Source organism: Terrapene carolina, unplaced genomic scaffold, assembly GCF_002925995.2.
Source record: "Terrapene carolina triunguis isolate 2854851 unplaced genomic scaffold, T_m_triunguis-2.0 Scaffold95, whole genome shotgun sequence".
NCBI classification, from domain to species: domain Eukaryota; kingdom Metazoa; phylum Chordata; order Testudines; family Emydidae; genus Terrapene; species Terrapene triunguis.
Genome location: NW_020664446.1, coordinates 41,201,898 through 41,222,993, shown reverse-complemented (window position 1 = coordinate 41,222,993; position 21,096 = coordinate 41,201,898). Strand labels below are relative to the sequence as shown.

Sequence of the window (21,096 nt, the reverse complement as noted above, 5' to 3'; positions counted from 1 at the left end):
GCCGGCATGGGCCAGCCATCGGTGTTTAACTGCAGTGTAGACATATCCTCAGAGTCCCCTGCTAGAGCCTCCTCCTGCCCAGTAGCCAATCCCTGCCTTCACAAACTTCTGCTGAAGTCTCTCACTCCAGCTTCACTCTTGTTTCTCTCCCAGGGCACCTCTCTCTCTCTCTCTCTCTCTCTGCAGCTTGTCAAAGGAGAATCAGCTCCTTCACACTCAGCTGGTTCTACTAATTAAACCCCACACTCCATCCCAGATGTGGCAAGCAGGGCTAACTGTATGGGGCTGGCCAGCTCCAGGCCACTGTCCCCTTAAGGCGCAGGGAACCACATTACACCAATATAGCCTGAATCTGTTGGCCTTCAGGGAATATTGCAAAGCTAATCTCTTTTCCCAGGTTCCAAGGAGGGAAAGATGTGTTCAGGGCTGGGACTTGGGTAGTTTTAGTTATTATTTTATTTTATTTTATGGTTTGGGGGAAAGTTGCTAGGTTTAGTTTTGCTGGTGTAGTATTTGTATTGTTAATATGAAGCAAAGAGACCAGAGTATGTATGTTTTTCAAATGTCTGATTTGTATAAATCCAAATAAATTAATAAATCATTTATTTATGATGTTTCTTTCCAGATCAGCACTTTTCCAAAAAGTTCAGGCTGTTTGGATCCAGGGTTTTGGTGTGGCTCATTATAGACAGTTCAGTGTATATATATATATACATACACACACACACAAAAATAAAATGTATGAATGACATTTAAGAAATAGAGTTTGTATTTTCTCCCTGGAGAAATTAGACCTGTGGTTTGCAATTTCAGACTCAGAGTTTATGCTGTTCAAATCAAGCTTATTCTTCCCTATACAATGAATTCTGCTTATGAAAAGGGTCTTTGGTACCTAGTAAGTCCTTAAAAAAATAGAACAGTGACTTTTATAAAGAAGTGCATTTAGAGGAAACAAACCTATGGCTTTGTATAGGGGGAGGGTATTTCAGACTAGGCCTCACTACAGAGAAGCATTCAGAATTGATTTGTGTTCATGTACAGTATGCATTCAGTTCGTTTTAAGATCAAGCCTTTGAAGGGTTGAGACATGGGAGAGGGCTGAAATTTGCCAGAATATTTAACTTTTTAGCTTTAAATTTAACTCCCCAGGTGGGAAGTCCAATGGGGTACATTCACACTGCAATGGGTACAACTGCGTGAAGCGAGAACAACAGTCTGCTACAGAAAACAGTGGAGGAGGGAGAAAATTGACAAATATGCTGCTTCATATTTAGCATATTTCTCCCGATCACCCTTTTAGTTTGTCCCAGTTAACTCTTGCTGGCAGAATTCATGACATCCTATCATGCTACATCACCATGGGAAGTCTGACCACCTGGATGCCAAAAGATTAAACTGGTCAAGGAAGCAGAATGGAGTTTGCTCCCTTTCAGCTCCTGCGGCTAGGAGCCGTCATTTACATGTTTGAAAAGAATTCTAACTTGGGTTTAAGATGTAGGATTTGAGCATCATGTGACAGTTTAAGATGTTAACAGAGCATTTGTTACATGTGTGGAGGATGCATCAATGTTGGTATTACAGGTGCTCTGATTCTACAGTCTTCTTAGCATATGCGCAACATGTGTCAGGTGGCACGTGACCAGGATTCATCCCCAAATTTGGTCCGCTGATTGGATCATCAGCTTCCCTGGCCCGGGCCAGGTACTGACTGGGAGCATGACATGAACGCTGATCCATGCCCATTCTACAGTGATGGGGGACATCTAAGAGCCTTTAACACCCAAACGCCCACCCAGACCCCTCACTTCCACAGTGAGCTCCCTTCTTACACTTCCAACTTATATTGATTGTGGAGGGTTAAAGCACATGAATGAAGGTTGCCTTGACCAGTGATTTTCTTGATTTCCATTGACTGTGTTACTGAGAGTTGCACATGAGTAATCTTAATTCTAGGCAAATGAAATAATGTTGTTTGAGTTTTATGTTTAAGTGCACTGGGACTTCCTGGACTGCCTACCTCTGCAGAGCTTGTACAAATGTGCAGTTCAGCTAACCCCTCCACCCCCTTACATTCCACACACACACAAGTTTAATCTCTGTATTGAGAGATGTGGAGAGTGCACCAACTCAACCAACCTTTGCATGCATCTACAAAAGCTTCCCTGCGTCAAATGAGTAGAACTGCTGCACAGAAAGAGTTGATTGCTTGGATATGAGAGATGCCAAAGTCCTGATAAAGGAGAAGCCTCAAAAAGCCCTTTGTGCCTGAGAATAATGGGGAGGAGGAGAATGCTTTCAAGGGGCAGTTTAATACCTCATAAAAAAGAGAGAAGGGGAAGGGGGGAAAAAAAGAAAGAAGCAGCCTGTCTCTGCCTCACTGCCCCAACAAGCATCCTTTCAGTTTAATGGATTGCACTCTATCTCCCTCATTTCCTCAACATGACCTCATCCCCTAGAGACTTGACCCAGCCCAGACTTGTTTGAAGAGTTGTATTGTTTCCTGTTCTGTTTGTTTAGAGAGGTACAAATAGCCAAGCCATTTCAAACTACCGGGGCTTCGTTTTCAACAGTAACATTTGGGGGGAGGGAGGGTTTCGGGATTTTTAGTGTGCGTTATTTTATGGGTGCGAGGGAAGGGGGGGGTACACCTATGCTGTGTGCTGAAAGAAAGTTACCCTAGAAAGGCCCCATTAACAAAACTCCTGGCAGACAAAAGATAAAATCATCTTAATCGAAAAACTACTTCCAGGACAAGAAAGCTATTAACCTCTAAGGATACTCGCCACATGTATAAGCCAGGAAAGAGAAGCAGCAGAAAATGCATGCAGAAGAAATGGAAATTCATGTTACAAACATTTTTATATATACACACACATGCACATATGAAGCCATGATCTGAAGAGGTAAACAGGGGTGTTGCCAAACCCCATCACCCCAAAGTTATGATTAAAGCGTTGTCTGCAATTCAATTTTTAACTACGTTTGTAACCAGTTAGTGGTTAGTCTCTACTCAGTTTGTAACCATGGCAACTCACCATGTTTCACCCTTGCAAGGGGCCTAAGCCAGCACATGTGTGTTCCTGTAACCTGTTTTGCCATGTGAATGAGACCCTATACCTATGCCTGTGTAAGCAGTTAGGCAGGACATCCCAGAGCAAACTGCTGCATGTGCTGCTGATACCACTCTGTGCATGTTCTGAGGCAATATAGGATAGCTGCTCAGATTTTCCCAGCAGGCACAGGTGCAAACATCATTAACCAGTGTTGTAGGTGTGGATACACAAACTCAGATGACACATGGTTGTGTTGTGAAAAATGCTGTTGTGGGCCACAAATGGTTACAAACACACCTAACAGATAAAGGTGTTCTCAGAATATTTGCAAACACCTAGTTGTATGATAGATGGGTCCTTAGTTTCCTTCCTATCCAATACTCAGGTTTTTAAAATTAAGATACAATACACACCATATTTCCACACTATCCTGGGAGGCTGGGACTTGGACCTCCCTCCATGCTAGCTGTGGCCATGACCCCCCAGATACACAAAAAGAGAAATTGAGGTTAGCGAGTTTTGACCTTTAGGGGTACCCACTATATTAGATTGTTGTAGAGTTGTGCCTGGTTGTCGGATATCTGCTCAAACTCTTGAAAGAAATAGCTCAAGATGCTCCCAAGCGGCCCACTAATGCAGGATGCTGTGGTGCTACCACAGAAAACTCCAGACTTGCCAGATCCAAGAGTCAGATAACATGGTTCCGCACAACAAAGATATCTCTGCAATTATGGCCACACAACGCAAATGTATACAATTATTTCTTAGCTCTAAAAAGGTGGGACAAACACTTTAATTATCCCCACATCCTAGCCTGCATCCATCCCAAACTTTCTCATGGAAGTCCTTGCTAGAAATCAAAAGCCAGTTAGTGAGTAGCTCCTCCCATCATCAAAATATGCTAAGTCTCCTTTAGCTTAGTCCAAAAAGCACTCGACTAGCGGTAGCAGAAATATCCCTGCAGCAAGTTTCCCTCCCATGGCACCCTTACAGGCAAAGCAGTGGATTTAGTGGTGACATTATCAAATCAACATCATAAGATTATTTGGGATATTTTCACTCTCCTGTCCCTTGGTAAGGATGGCAAAAGTGGTCCAGTTATTACTCCAGGGAGAGGAGCTCCCTCTGGCTACTTTTTCCAGTACATATATGAACAAATTCTCTTCTTACTGTTGCTAAACTCACTTCAGTAAAGAAAAACGAGCAAGCAAAACATCAAAGCTGCAAAAGCTGACAAATCAGCAGTAATCTATCAAGAATGCACAAAAATTCCATTCTCTTCTGTGCACGTCCATCTGACCAAACCACGGACTGAGATTAACACATCAACGGTAACCCAGAAGCCAGACATTCTGAAGTTCAGTGTGTGGAGACAGCAGGAAAAAACAAAAGGGTACACTAGTAAATTCCTGCAAAAATCTCCCCCGTGCAGAGAAACCATGGCAGCTAAGAGGCAGAAGGAGGAAAGAAAAAGGGAGAAGGATGGGGGCAATCTGAGTCCAGAATTCACAGGCTTCACAATATATGCATACCCTTCAGCTATTCCCATCTGACAGCAGCTGTCTCAATCATGGCAATTACCACTGGAATATAACCATTCCCCAAGAGGGACCTTGATATTTCAGATGCAGAAACCAATGTCCCAGCACCAAAGACAGAGCATGGTTTGGTCTAGTTTGTGGAGTGGGGGTGAATTTATTATTTATATTGTCCATTCCCTACTTCCAAAGACAGTTTTCATAACTTCAAAAGGTTCACCAGGAATAATCACTTCTGACTAGGAGTCAAGGTGATCTGCAAAAGTGTGCTCTTTTTTAAAAAAATTGGGCTTGTATCCATGTTTAACATCTTTATGATGTAGTAAGGGAGAACCTAACTTTCTGTTTGTTGGGGGGGGTGGTTAAATAATTGTTTTCTGTTTGATTTTTACCTCAGAAATGTCAGTGATTGCAAGTCTACCTCTCCCTCGTTGGAGAGCCCTCTAGGGTCTCAGGCCTGGTCTATACTAGGAAATTAGGTCGGTGTGAAAAATCCACACCCCTGAGCCATGCTGTTAATCTACCCAACCCCAGGGTAGACAGCACTAGTAGACTGGTTCTCAGGGAGGCGGAGTACCTAGGCTGACAAGAGAAGCCCTCCCGTCAGCGTAGTTAGTGTCTGCACTGAAGCACTACAGTGGCCCAGCTGCACTGTCTTAAGTAGTCTAGCCCTCACAGTATGGTTACTGTAAGCTCAAACACCTAATGGAAAGGGTGCAGTTTTTGACACTAACAAAAAGACATCCTTTATCTAAAATGTTCGTTAGTCATTGATTCTAAAGAGGTGTTACAAAAAATTTAAAAGGTCAAATTTTAAAAGAAAGTAGGGGCCTAAAGTTATTTAAGTACCTAAATCAGAGGCCAGATTTTCCAAAAGGTGCTGAGCATTCAGCAGTTCCTATGGATCTCAGTGGAGCTGTTATGTGGCCAACACCACTGAAAATCTATATACTTATTTAGGTGTCTAAATACAGACAAAGGAATGTAACTTAAAGTTCCCAACTAAGAAAATTTTAAACACTGACTAAAATTCCCTTCACCTCTCAATTGCTTACTTTTCACACACTTGACTTTTGTGATGTTATTTCACCAGTTCTTCAGTCATCATAGTCTGCCAGGGCAGACAAGACCTGAATTTCTAATGCCTAAACAAAATGGGGGGGAGGGGGGGAGGCTAAAAAAGCAGAAACCTGCCATCTTCTTCAATCCCCTCCCTCCTACACACAAAAGCTTTCAGACTTCCGTCATACATTACTTCAGTAAGGAGAGCACAAGCCCAATTTTTCCCCTTCCCAGGTCACCTTTTAAGAGCTGGTCTAGGTGTGAACACTAATGCATTCAGCTTGGACACCTTCACTTAGTTACTTACTTTCATTTGACACCACCCAGAGAATTTTTGAATGGAGCACTTTTCGTATACTCCAGCCCCATCGAGGCTCTAGTTTGCAAACATATAGATGAGCTCTGAGTTGTATGTTTCAGTACAATGGGTGATACTGCTTTCAGATTTGTACTATGGGAAAACTATGGGTTAATAAAGAAACAGAAAAATACTCATTATTTTACCTTAAAGACAAAATTATTCTTCTTCCAAGGTAATTGTGCACTGGGCAGGGAGGAAGGAGCAATGTCATAGTGGCAGTAATTCACAGGATGAAATGCTGACCTGATTGAAGCCAATGGCAAAACTCCCATTGATTTCAATGGGGCCAGGATTTCATCCATAGATTTAAGGCCAGAAGAGACGTGAAGATAATCTAATTTGACCTCCTGCATAACACAGGCCATAGAATTTCACCCAGTGATTCCTACATTAAGCCCATAACTTCTGGTTGATCTAGAGCACATCTTTTAGAAGGATATCTAAACTTTATTAAAAAAATTAAGTAACATAACAAACCAGATCCCTATGTAAGCTGTTCTAATGGTTAACTACCCTCACTGTTAAAAATACATGTTTTACTTCTAGTCTGAATTTGTCTTGCTTTAACTTCAAGACAGTGGAAATTGTTATGCCTTTGCCTGTGAATTAAAGAACCCTCTACTATCAGAAATTTTCTCTACATGTAGTACTTATCGATCATGATCAAATAATCACTTTACCATCTCTTTGTTAAGCTAAATAGACTGAGCTGCTTCTTTCATGTCTCACTGGAAAGGCAGTTTTTCTAAACTATAAATAATTCTTGTAGTTCTTTTCTGAACACTTTCTAATTTGTCAACAACCTTAAATGCAGCAAAGAGATCAAATTTTCCAGGTATCCACACAGGCCATTTGGAAAAGAAGATGGCTTCTGTTTTTCACATTTCTACACTTGTACTGATTGTCCCAGTGATGCCAGGAATTTGCACTGGTGATGAACATCAAGAAATCTCGCAGTACCAGTGCTAGGATGTTAAACGGTGGCAATGATAGAAGATATATTTTTAAAGAGTGATATAATTAAACTTGTGCAAAACCCTGTGTAGGCACACTTGTTTTGGTTTAGTTAAACTGATTCCTAACGGTTTTAAGCTAAACCAAAATAAGCCTGGTGTACACCACACTAAGAACATGCACATAGCCTTTTGGACCAGTTTAACTAAATCAGTTGAAAAAAAAAAATCACACCTTCAATAAATTGGCGCAACTTTCTCACATAGATCTGAGCTTGCGAATGCTGTGATGCACTTCATCTCAGATAGGATGAAGGCAGGGAGGGGGGTAACTAGCATCACTCAGCAGTGACCTCTGACTGATCAAAGCATGATGCTGATGGGTACTAAAATGAATGCCATCCTCTCCTATTTCTCTAGAAGGACAGTGAACTGGCTACAACATGGAGGCGAGAGGAGTAAAGACGGGAAATTTCAGGGAATCCATGCACTGCCAAACCATAATTGCCTTCCGTTTTTCTAACAATGCAAACAGTGCCAGCTGCCCAGAATAGGGTTCAGTTAATCTAATTCAGGTTTAAATTGAAGTGTGGGATGCATCACAGGTTGGACTGAATCACAGGATGACTCCAAAAAAGAGGGTATGAACTGTAGATAAAAAAAGGCAGGGACTTGTGGGAGTTCGGGAATACTTAGTATGTAGGACAGGTACAATCAGAGGGAGGAACAGAGGATGTAACTGGGAACATTCAAAACAGGAGTGAAAGTGAAACCGGCATGGGGGGGGAATAGCTCAGTGGTTTGAGCATTGGCCTGCTAAACGCAGGATTGTGAGTTCAATCCTTGAGGGGGCCATTTAGGGAACCGGGGTAAAGATCTGTCTGGAGATTGGTCCTGCCTTGAGCAGGGGGTTGGACTAGATGACCTCCTGAGGTCCCTTCCAACCCTGATATTCTATGATTACAGGGCAACAAAGCAGACAGATAGGTGGAGGAACTAGATGGGCTGCAAGATCTCCTTCCAGCCCAAAATGTTGCTATTTAAATAGGTAGCCAGTAGTTTTAAACATGACTGAAGACAAAATAGTTAGGAGGCCCCTAAACCTCCTGTTTGAATGAGTGAAATTGAGAAAGCAGCAGTGCTTGGGAGATTCAATTTAAAATTAGGAAATTTCCATAAAAGGGCCACTTGCCATCTTATCAGCACACTAAACAATACCAAACATTCAGGCTCACAGCAGGATTCTGGATGGCCAAAAGAAATGGGACTTGTATATACCAGCTGAAATGTCTAAAACTTTCTTGAAAGGGTTTGAGTTTTTTTCTTTGGTCACGGCTCATGTGTTTGAGTTACCATCCATCCTCAGATTCATGGCTAGTCCCACACCCTGTGTGCCTATGCTACAGGATAATTGCAGAGCCCAAAAGCTATTTGAGGAATCGTGACATGATCATATTGTATCACCCTATCAGGACACTGCGTCGAGACATGAAGATGCAAATGGTGTGACACAGCATTGGCCATCATAACACAAGTGCTCATTCAGATACTAATCTGGACATCCTGTGAACCATGGCTCAAAAGAAGAAAACAGCCGTTTTCCATGAGAATAAATCCAGGACTGCAGTCGCAACAACCCATTCTGGATTTACAGCAACATGTGACTGCAAGTGAACAGTTTCTAGGAGGTCTGTGTTTCTTTCTGTGAAAACTCGGAGTGGAGGCAAGGTGAAGAGCTAGTAGCTGTGAGCAATTGTTGACAATGAGGAAGTAGAAATGAGGCCCTGGATGAATGTGAAAAACACAAGTAACAAATAAAGAGTTGCTCTTGTGGGTAATTTTATCACAAAATGGCAGGATTACTTTATTATCTGTAGTACTAGTCATTGGAACCTCAAAGCAGGGTTCAGTTAAAAATAAAAACGCAATGCCCCCTCTCCCCCCCAAAAAAACAAAACAAAAAAACCCCACCCAAGGTCCAGCCCAAACCATCACCACAATCCCTTGAAATGAATGTACCCAAAGTACATACATGTTTGTGAGGTTTTCATAAAGTTTCTTAGAGGGAGGAAATTGGGGGAGGTCCTTACACTCACCCTATCATCCCTGCCCCTTCTCGCTTGCAATGGCAGGACTACTTCTGCAGCTGGAGTGGAAGGCACAGCTGACCAGGGCCTATTGTGGGGAAAGGGTGAACACTAAGGGACCAAAGGTTTGGATAAATTCAGCTAAGCACCCACACTCTGGGGCATACATTCTCATGGAAGTTTTTCAAGTATACACTTCACTAGGTCAGATAGGAAGCTTACCTCCCATGTGCCTAAAAGGTTTTTCCATTTACATTAACAATTTCTATCCAGATAAGGACCAATATGTGCTGCTGTATACTGGGATTGTGTATTGCTGATACTATCTGATAAAGCAATTGTGTCACTAGCAATACATTTGAAACAGGTTTTAAATTATATCATTTGGCTTCTTTATTTGGTTGAAGTGGTCCAAGAGAAAGGACTGGAGAGAAGTCTTCTATTGGTCTGCACCTAGTCTATACAGTAAGTCAAGTGGGTCTTTTTCCATATTCAGAAATTGCCAGTCCCCTTCCAGGCAATAGTTTTTCAGCATTCAGCCAAACTGAATTTGATTTGTGGATGAGCTAGCATGTAAACCCGATATACAAAGGTGAGCCATTTCTGAGGTCCATTGCAAACATGAGAGAAGAACAGGTTTATGAAATACTGCTTTGGTGAAAACTTTGGTCATGAATACACTGGTAATCAGAAAAATCAGCTGCCTGAGCCAATCGTCATTTCCTCACCAATACAAATGCAGGATTGAATGTAGGCCCCATTAATACACACTCAATGCAGTTGATTTCTCTTCCACAGTGCTAACTGTGGGGGCTGGGAGAATTCTTACCTCACGCATCCAGACACTGAATGGCCTCTGCCAAGAGTCCTTCTTCTCCAGATGCAGGTAGGCATTGAACAGGATCAGATAGATGTATCGTTCCAAATACTGTAGGCTCCTCAGTTGCAACGTCCGCATTTCCTTCTCGTCCTTGGCTGTTTTCCCCTGAAATGAAGGATGATATACTTGGAATGATTTAAAGTCACCACCACTGATTCCAAACAAACACCACATACAAGAATGCACTGAAAACAAAGATCTATATACCATGGGCCTAATTCTGAGCTGAGGTAAGCAGGAGGGGTAGGGTAGCTATAAGAAATAAGAGTACATTATTTCTTCATCTGGATAAAATAGTCAAGAGCAAGGAATATCATCGAAATTACATTATATGGTTATTTCTATTTCTGTGGAAGGGAAGAGTACAGTTAGCTTTAGTTTATTGGGGGACCTTTAAGAAATTAATCACTGGAATCTCAGCCTGTACTTAAGGCACCCCTTATCATAACATTTTAGGCTTTCAGTTCAGCAATTCCACAAGGATCAGAATGCCCTCTACTTTTTAAAAATAGTCCATCACTGAGGGGTTCTTCTCCCCTTTAGCAAATGACATACTGCAAAAAAGGTCTCCTTCCCCTTTAAGAATATTCCTACAGTTGAGATATTCCCCTTTTAATATCCATTGGTATCTATCCTGTGAGGCTTTCTCCAAGTAGAAGTTCCCATAATTTGGTGGGAGGTGTGAAGCCATAAAGAATCTATCACACTGGGGAACAAGTTGCATAAAACCAAGAGCCTTTCCTCACATCATCTTGTCTGTCAGTGAAGTCCCCCTGAAGGAGTTTATCACAACATTCCTACATGAGCACAAATCTCTCCACCATCCCCAGTCTCCAAATGCCCAGGAAGAAGAATTGTGCTGGTTCTTCAACCTCACCTTCCCACCATAGGGCAAACCAATGTTTACAAGAATGGGGGAGAAGTTTATTTTTAGTTTCACTTTTTTTGTTAAAGCTCTTCCATGTATTGTGATTCCTCAACACTACTGCACACCAGATAGATTTTACTTCCTGGAACACATTCTGTTCACACCATAATCCACAGCAGTTCTGGCCTATTATCCAGCAACACCAGTCCAAGGATTCGCTCACTATTTCTCATTGGTCTTTCCACATCATGCTGGTATAAATCCCTGTAAATCTCTGTAGAAGAGTCCTTGCTTTCCTTGACCAGGTCAGCTATTACGTTCTTATTGGACAAATCTCCCTGCTCATTAAGTACTATATCCCTTCCCTTGCTGCCCTATCGAGTGCCTGTCCTGGTTCTGCTTGCCCATTTTTTGATAGGCTATTATGCCGTTGAAAAAAAGTACTTTATGATCAGATTTTCCTCTCTTAAAGGGTTATGTCTCTCCAAGACAGGAAGACACAAAGCAGAGGAGTCAACACATTTAAGTTTTGTTGTTTCTTTTTTTAAAGTGGCATCACACTATGTCTCCTTGGCAACAACAAATGTAACAAGTGATTGCACAATACTTGTATCAAAAAATGAAGTTGAAGAGCAGTCTCAGGTAGATTCAATATACATAAAGCCCTAGGCTTCCTGTACGTCAACGAGCCCACCCCACCGCAGGCCACCCACAAAAAAACTAATTTTCTGCTCCCTGTACAAAACAAAGAAAACTATTCATTGTGTTTAAATCATGGGCTGCTTCAAAAGCATCCATGGGAATGAAAGACAACGTAGCCTAACCACCTTTTAAAGTTTAAGAACACTATGAAACGTGAGCCCCAATCCTGCTCGCATTGAGTTAGTTTCCATACTTACATGTGCAAACGTGGGCCCAGGTGTAAAGGAATGTTTTTACAAGTGCACATTAGCCTTTGCTTTCTGAGTCTGTGGCCCTTTATATCTGCTCCATTAATGACTTGAGACCTCAGTCTGTCTTGACCTTTAGGACACCTTAGTGCTCCTTGAAATCATCCTAGAATGGAGTATTTCTGAAGAAAGGCCCAATCAGCCTTCTGCTGGTGACAAAAATAAGTAAGTACTTGAAAATCATTCCTGGTTTAGCTTGGCAATTCAAGCTGTCATTAAACTGTGGCTTCAACTGTATGAAGAGCTCCTCTTTAAGATGTAGCCCTCAAAAATAGAAAAGGTATTGCTATGTGTGTGCTTGTGGGCACACGTGTAATATAGAGAAGGTCCAGGAATAGGCATTCCCTGCCTCACCAGACTGCAAACTATACCCTGTCTTTGTTATGGCTGTCCTATTTTTGAATGGCTATAGCTACTAGGCAACTGAGGGCTGGCTCTTCCTCACCTCCTGTCCCTAATCTGACTATACCACAGCAGTGACTAAGGGAGACATGGATTTGCAGGTGTCTGCTCTTTGATTCACAATTTCTTGCTGAGCTCTCAGAAGACCCTGCCTGTGTTCCCCTTGAATACCACACTGTAAGTCGACACTAGTTCCTTCTACATTCAAAATAGCTAATTCAAGAAGGGTCCAGAGCTTGTGAGAGCCACACAGAGATCTATATCAATAGAAAAATAAAACTACTATTATTTCCAAGATGAATGCAAGTCAAGACTGACAGACAAAGAATGATGTTCCCTATCACTCTGGTCCACTACACCAGCATCAAAACAAAGAAGTGGCACAACAGTCAATCAGCTGATGAGCAAGCTTAAGAGGAAGTTTGAGATAGAGACGTCAAACTATTAAAAGAAAATCCAGAACAGGTCTACAAATAGCATCTCCTCAATAGAGTGCTGGGAAAAAAACAAACCAAAATGGCAATATTAGGAACTGCGAGACTGGATCAGACCCGAGGTCCATCTAGTCCAGTATCTTGACAATGGCCAGTACCAGATGCTTCAGAGGAAGATGTAAGAACCCTGCGGATGTGAGATGATCTACTCCCCAACACATACACATTAGGTTTCATCCTAGTCCTGGTCTACACTACGAGTTTAGGTCGAATTTAGCAGCGTTAGGTCGATTTAACTCTGCACCCATCCACACGACCAAGCCTGTTTTGTTGACTTAAAGGGCTCTTAACATCGATTTCTGTGGTCCTCCCCGGCAAGGGGTTTAGCGCTAAAATCAACCTTGCTGGGTCAAAATTTGGGGTAGTATGGATGCAATTCGATGGTATTGGCCTCTGGGAGCTATCCCAGAGTGCTCCATTGTGACCGCTCTGGACAGCACTCTCAACTCAGATGCACTGGCCAGGTAGACAGGAAAAGCCCCACGAACTTTTGAATTTAATTTCCTGTTTGGCCAGCGTGGCGAGCTGATCAGCACAGGTGACCATGCAGAGCTCATCAGCACAGGTGACCATGGAGTCCCAGAATCGCAAAAGAGCTCCAGCATGGACCGAACGGGAGGTACTGGATCTGATCGCTGTATGGGGAGAAGAATCCGTGCAGGCAGAACTCCCTTCCAAAAGATGAAATACCAATATATTTGCCAAAATCTCTAAGGGCATGATGGACAGATGCTACAACAGGAATATACAGCAGTGCCGTGTGAAAGTTAAGGAGCTGAGGCAAGCCTACCAAAAAACAAAGGATGCAAACGGTCGCTCCGGGTCAGAGCCCCATACATGCCGCTTCTATGATGAGCTGCATGCAATTTTGGGGGTGGCCCCTACCACTACCCCACCACTGTCCATGGACGCCCGCAAGGGGGGAGTCTCATGCAACAGGGATGAGGAGTTTGAAGATGAGGAGGAGGAGGTGGTTGAGGATAGCGCATAGCAGGCAAGTGGAGAATCCCTTCTCCCCGGCAGTCAGGAACTGTTCATCACCCTGGAGCCAATACCCTCCCAGCCCTCCCAAGGCGAGCTCCCGGACCATGAAGCCAGAGAAGGCACCTCTGGTGAGAGTGTACCTTTGTAAATAGAATACAGGGTTTAAAAGCAAGCGTGTTTAATGATTAATTTACCACGCCAAGCCAGTATCAAGTAGTCTGGAATCATTGCAGAACAAAACTTTGCAGCGAATGGACCCGGGCTTTGGCTGTTTGCCTTTGGCTGAAAATAAATCATCCCCGCTGTTAGCCATGCAGTGGGGGGAGGCCCGTTCATGCTGAGCTGTTCACGTTTGGCTGACTAGGATCTTCCCCGATACTAGCCACGTTGAGGGGGGGAGGGGAAGAGGGGGAGGAGGGGGAAAAGGGTGAAGCGATCATTCTAGAAAATTGGGGGGGGGGGGATGGATTGTGCTGCACATTCACCTGAAGCCGCAGCCCCTCCTTTTAAATGGCCAACCCAACGGGCTTTGCTTGGTATGGGAAAGGAGGGCGCTGCTGTTTGAAACTGTTCCCACATGTTATGAAGGTTGAAGAAACCGAAACCCTTTGCCTTACCATGGCTGCCCGCAAGCCGAATTTTGTTGCCCAGCTGAGTGTATGTGATGTCTCACACCAAACCAGCAGGCACTCAATATAAGAGGCAAAATGCGACCTTGTAGCAAAACCACATGTGCTTGTAATGTGAATCGCTTGATTCTGTGTGAAATAGTCTACCCTTTGTTCTCTAAAATGTATCTTTTAAAATACTACTCTCCCTTTTTTTCCCTCCCGCAGCTACAAATGTTTCTACACTCCCCCTATCATCTCCATTCCAGAGGCTAGCGCAGATTAGAGGGCGAAAAAAATGCACTCGCGACGAGATGTTCTCAAAGCTCATGCAGTCCTCCCGTACTGAAAGAGCTCAGCAGAATGCGTGGAGGCAAACAATGGCAGAGTCCAGGAAACGTTAAATGAACGTGATGAGAGGAGGGAGGAGCACACTGAGATGCAATGCTGAGGCTAATGGGGGAGCAAACCGACATGCTCAGGCGACTGGTGGAGCGGCAGGAAAGGCAACAGGAGCACAGACCGCCGCTACACCCGCTTGTAATGGTCTCCGCCGAGGTTCGGCCCTCAGCGGGGCTGTGGGGTATCCCACCGCCTCGCTCTGGTCTGCCGTCAGTCCTGGTCCAGCGGCAGTCTGGGACAGCAAACACACGGTGAGGGACTCAGGCCCCTAAGCAGGGGCTGAGCCAATAGGTCAGAAAAAGCCCCGGGCCCTCAATCAGGGCGGGGCAGCAACCACGCAGTCTGGAGCTCAGGCCCTCAAGCAGGGGCTGAGTCAATAGTTTGGGAACCCAGGCCCTTAAGCAGGGGCTGAGTCAATGTTTGTAGCAGCCCAGGCCCTAGGTCAGGGCGGGGCAGCAATCAAACAGTCGGTCAGGAACCCAGGCCCTTAAGCAGGGGCTGAGTCAAGGAGCAAGAGGTTCCAGCCTCTCTAGGCCAGGAGAAAGGGGGAGTTTGCCACCCAAGGGTGGCAGGGGGGACGCAGGCCCTCCCACTCCACTGCGTCCCAGCCCGGGGCCCTAGCAGCAGCGGAAACTCACTGCTGTCAGTGGGGATCCTGGCCGCAACACACTGACATAGGCTCTGGCAGCGCTGCAGCCAGACTGAGGTCGGCTGCCCCCGGGCTACTTCCACACTCCCCCTCGTAGGGTACCTGGGCCAGACTAGTGTCCTCGGTGCTCTCCACCAGCATCGGTTCCTCCGGGTAGGTAGCGAAGGGTATGCTCGGCTCCTCCTCGGGATAGCTGGAAAGGGGCAGGCTCGGCTCCTCCTCGGGATAGCTGGAAAGGGGCAGGCTCGGCTCCTCCTTGGGGTAACTGGAAAGGGGCAGGCTTGGCCAGTCCTCCTCAGGGTACCGGGTGAGGGGTAGGCTTGGCTGGCCTGGTGAGTCAGCAGACCGGTCGCGGCCTGCTGCTGTCTCCCAAGCGGGAGCTCGGCCACAGACGTCTGCTCTCTCCGCCGGCTTGTTCTCCACTGAGCTCTGCAGGCGGGCTTTTATACTTCCGGGTCGGCGCCGTGTCCTCTGAGGGCCGTGACCTCTGAGGGGCGGGCGCCGGACCCAGTGGATCCGCCCATGTTGGTGTTAGGGGAGGTTCGGCCCTCAACAGGGCTGTGGGGTATCCCACTGCCTCGCTACACCGCTGTATAACTGCCTGCCCTCCTCCCCAAGTTCCATATCCTCCTCACCCAGATGCCCAAGAATGGGGGGGGGGGGAGGCTACGGGCACCCAGCCACTCCACCCCAAAGGATTGCCCAAGCAACAGAAGGCTGGCATTCAATAAGTTTTGAACTGTAGTGTGGCCTTGTCCATCCCTCCTCCCCTCATCCACCACCCCACCCGGTGCTTCCCTCCTCACCCACCCCTCCCGGGCTACCTTGCAAGTTTCCCCCCTATTTGTGTGATGAATTAATAAAGAATGCATGATTTGGAAACAATAATGACTTTATTGCCTCTGAAAGTTGTGATCGAAGGGGGGAGGTTGGTTGGCTTACAGGGAAGTAGAGTCAACCAAGGGGGCGGGTTTTCATCAAGGAGAAACAAAGAGAACTGTCACACCGTAGCCTGGCCAGTCGTGCAGCTGTGCTCTTCTAATTGCCCTGGTGTCTGGCTGTGTGTAATCGGCCGCCAGGCGATTTGCCTCAACCTCCCACCCCACCATAAACATCTCCCCCTTACTCTCACAGATATTGTGGAGCACACAGCAAGCAGCAATAACAATGGGGATATTGGTTTCACTGAGGTCTAACCTAGTCAGTAAACTGCGCCAGCGAGCTTTTAAACGTCCAAATGCACATTTTACCACCATTCTGCACTTGCTCAGCCTATAGTTGAACTGCTCCTTACTACTGTCCAGGGTGCCTGTGTATGGCTTCATGAGCCATGGCATTAAGGGGTAGGCTGAGTCCCCAAGGATAACTATAGGCATTTCAACATCCCTAATGGTAATTTTCTGGTCTAGGAAGTAAGTTCCTTCCTGCAGCTGTTCAAACAGACCAGAGTTCCTGAAGATGCGAGCGTCATGTACCTTTCCCGGCCAACCCACGTTGATGTCGGTGAAACGTCCCTTGTGATCCACCAGTGCTTGCAGCACCACTGAAAAGTACCCCTTGCGGTTCATGTACTGGCTGCCAAGGTGGTCCGGTCCCAAGATAGGGATATGCGTTCCGTCGAACGCCCCACCACAGTTAGGGAACCCCACTGCAGCAAAGCCATCCACTATGACCTGCACATTTCCCAGAGTCACTACCCTTGATATCAGCAGCTCAGTGATTGCATTGGCTACTTGGATCACAGCAGCCCCCACAGTAGATTTACCCACTCCAAACTGATTCCCGACTGACCAGTAGCTGTCTGGTGTTGCAAGCTTCCAGAGGTCTATCGCCACTCGCTTCTCAACTGTGAGGGATGCTCTCATGGTGGTATTCTTGCGCTTCAGGGCAGGGGAAAGCAAGTCACGAAGTTTCATGAAAGTGCCCTTACGCATGCAAAAGTTTCGCAGCCACTGGGAATCATCCCAGACCTGCAACACTATGCGGTCCCACCAGTCTGTGCTTGTTTCCCGGACCCAGAATCAGTGTTCCACAGCATGAACCTGCCCCATTAACAGCATGATGTCCAAATTGCCAGGGCCCGTGCTTTGAGAGAAGTCTGTGTCCATGTCCTCATCACTATCGTGATCGCGCTGTCATCGCCTCCTCGCCTGCTTTTGCAGGTTCTGCACATACTGCAGGATAATGCGCGAGGTGTTTACAGTGCTCACAGCAGCAGCAGTGAGCTGAGCAGCTCCATGCTTGCCGTGATATGAGGTCTGCAGGAGAGCAGAGTTGCAGCAGAAGTGGTGGAGGTCAACGGTTAGCACCGCGCACATTTCCCAAAGGAGAAAACATGTACCCGGGAGCCCATGACAGAAACATGGAGAAATTCGCTATCGAGGCAATAGCAGCAGAGCAGAGTTGCAGCGGAAGCAGTGTATGATGATGGTTTGCAGACCTACTGCACCATCTGCTGCCAGCAGCACCCAGGACACAACAGCGGCGGTGTCGGTGAGCTGAGCGGGCTGCAAACTTGCTGTGGTATGGCGTCTGTGCAGAAAAAAAGGCGCAAAACGATTGTCTACCATTGATTTCATGGAGGGAGGGGAGACTGACGACATGTACCCAAAACCACCCGCGAAAATGTTTTTGCCCCATCAGGCATTGGGAGCTTAACCCAGAATTCCAGTGGGCGGCGGAGACTGCGGGAACTGTGGGATAGCTACCCACAGTGCACCGCTCCGTAAGTCGAAGCTAGCCACTGTAGTGAGGACGCACTCCGCCGACTTAATGCGCTTAGTGGGGACATACGCAATCGACTGTATAAAATCGATTTCTAAAAATCGACTTCTATAAAATTGACCTAATTTCGTAGTCTATACATACCCCTACTGTCTACTAGTTAGAGGCTGGCTTAAGCCCTGAAGCATGAGATTTAACACCCTTTCCAAAATGTATAATCACTAATTGTAATAACTGAATATTCTTGTTAGCTATCTAAATATCCAATCCCTCTTTGAATCTTGCTAAATTTATGGCTTCAACAATCTCCTGTGGCAAGGAGTTCCACAGTCTACTTACACACTGAGGAGCATATGTAGCTGAGAAGAGTATTAGGAGAGCATATCTCTAAAGTAAGGACACAAAATAGTTGCCTTAATTTAAGGCTTTTTATTTATTAATATTTGAGAGAAAAACAGTAACAGGAAAACAAGGAAGCAAGAACACCAGAGTACGTACGAAGCTGGAGTGCTAAATACTCAAGGCAAGAGGACAATTTTGCTTTTAATTACATTTCCATTCAAAACTGGTTATCTGAAAAACTTGTCAATTTTTAAAAATAGCCTATTAGATGAATGGCCTTTCATTTAGTAATATTAACAGATAAAAAAGCATAAGAGGAGTACCCAAAAAGTAGTTTTCAAATGCTATAGAATTATGCAGTTTAGAATTAGATTCTGTGCAGCAGGATAAGGAAAAGTCAATATTTATTGCTTAGCAAATCAGCAATCACCCATATCTGGAAAACTCTTGTTTCTAATTGCACACACCTGCTATGGTATGTTATTTTACAAATATACCGTATGACCAACTGTAAAATTTGGAAGCAGTGGACTCAAACCTCCACAGCCAAGATATTTTGTAATCCCTCTTCCCAAGAATATATGAAGCTGTGGGCTGTTTGCCAGGGGAACACAAAAAAACCTGGGGGGAAGGGGGGAAAAGAGTACAGAAAAGTTGTGGACTAATTTTACTGCTTTTTCTTTCCTATTTAAATGTCTTTATTCTCTTCCTCCATTACTATCTTCAATTCATTCAGTGTTCAGCTTCCTCCTTTCTGTCTGGTTTCTCCTTCGTTTTCTCTTCTGTCTCTTTTCCCAAAAAATTAATCCTCTTCCCTTTTTCTAGACTAGAGACCTTTCTTCCTTTCCACTGGTCTTCCTTTGTTATTTTTTCCCCATTTGTCCTCTAACTCCTAGTGATTTCTTCTTTTCTCTCCCTCAAATCAAATTCTCTCTGGTCACATATGTCTCTGCCCACACTTACGTTGCCCAGTAACTTCTCCCTGTCTTCTGCCGTCCCTGCTTTTGTCAGAATCCCTTCCCTCCCGTGCTGGTCCTCTCCTTTCCCACAGACTCTGAGTGCTCCATGTTCCAGCTGGAACACGTGGTCCGAGCTGCGCACTGATCAGAAGAGTACTTTTATGTTAGAGTGAGGAGTGCTCCTGAAGGCTGTGACCACTGGCTGGCTCCCCTCCTCTGGCCTTGTGTTTGAGGCAAGGTAAGGAGCAGTGGTATCTGTAACAGAGGAGCAGGCTGGTGAGGAGCAGCATGCCAGAAAGTAGCAGGCTTTGCCAGAACAGCTTCAGACCCTTGGCTTGAGTGGGGGAACAGCAGGTGTCTGGTGACGTCTGCAGTCTAGCACAGAGCCAGGACTTCAAATCTCCCTCTGGCAGGAACTCAGAGCGATCGTGAGGGACAGCAGGATAAATGTTACTTTTCAGGAGTCTCCTGCTTCAGAAAGCAGGCTTGGGAGGCCTGAAGTTATGATCATTTCAGGTAATGAGCAGGAATGTATCATATAAAATAGTCATGGCAATAAGCACATAGTAAATCTTTTTCTAAACCAAGCTATAGCAGAATGATGGACGCTGGCACTGAAGCAGGTCAATTACAAGAAATACAGTTCCAATGAGCTCAGGTAAAACATTTAGGGAAAAATATCTCAGTTTAATAGGTTCAATATTTCTAAATAAGAAATTAACTTCTTATTTAACGATTGACACAAGCAATGTCACATGCTCCATAAGTAGGTGCATAATAAAAATGGTATAAACAGCTATAAAAAAAAAGACAGCAGTTAGGAATTGTCAAAGCTAACTAGGGGATTTGGAGGCCCAATTATCCTCTATGCAACATGGGCCTCCAAATCCCCTAGGCCGGTTTGAAAATCTCAACCAATGTCAATATTGTAGCAGGGTGCACTCCCAGAGCATGCTGAGTTTGGAGCGGCAATCACCCTTGTTTGTGACGGCACTCTCAGCCATCAGCATGGTTTGGTTGCCAAGGTGTCTTAGTCCAAACATCACAAAATAAAAGGCTTCTGTCCCAGCCTTAAGGTGGGCACAGCCCTTCTCTCCAGAGGCTCTTCTACCTTTCTTCAAGCCCTACCCTTCCCCTGGGCTCAGCTCTAGCCCCTCCTGGGCTCTGCTCAGTCTCCCCATCCTCCTGCTGTTCACCAGGGTCCCTGCAACACCTCACTAGGTGAAAGTATAAACAGCTTCCCAGACATCCACAACCCTGAAAAGCCACCAATAATGTAGTCTCTCTCTCGCCCACACACGTTTAAAATAACACCAAGAATTTTCCTTCGATCTCTAGGGACTGTCTCAACCTGCAAAGGGTACAGCTACACTGACTTCTGCTTTTCCAGCAACCTTCTCTTCAAGCTAAGTTTGATTCTACTTAATTGCATCATTCTCTCTCCATATGCTTGCCAAGTAGCATGTGTCCTATTTATCTGCTTGCTGAGGTTTTCTCCTTCTTTCTGGAGAATTGTGCAAGTACTACTAGCGGGATTGGTGCTGACTGATGACAAGGATGTTGGCTAGGGTTACCATCCGTCCGGGTTTCCCCGGACATGTCCGGCTTTTTCAGTGTTAAATGGCCGTCCGGGGGGGATTTCTAATTAAGTAGAAATGTCCGGGACTTCCCCCTTCCCCTTGTGCGGCGCGTCTGATTGGACGCCTGGCCTGATTGACAGCTGCTCGCAGCCACTAGGGCCTCTAGCAGCCAGAGTCCCTCCCCCTCCCCCGCTCCCACC

The 21,096-nt window shown here is 45.3% G+C and overlaps 1 protein-coding gene across 1 annotated transcript in view; it reads right to left on the bottom strand.

Moving 5' to 3' along the window:
- The window catches only part of PALD1 (phosphatase domain containing paladin 1), a 201,787-nt gene that overhangs the window by 10,581 nt on the left and 170,110 nt on the right, over positions 1 to 21,096 (bottom strand). The window contains exon 19 of the mRNA XM_024201856.2: positions 9,884 to 10,039. Coding sequence (XP_024057624.2) covers positions 9,884 to 10,039 — 156 coding nt within the window. The remainder of the gene's footprint in view (positions 1 to 9,883; positions 10,040 to 21,096) is intronic.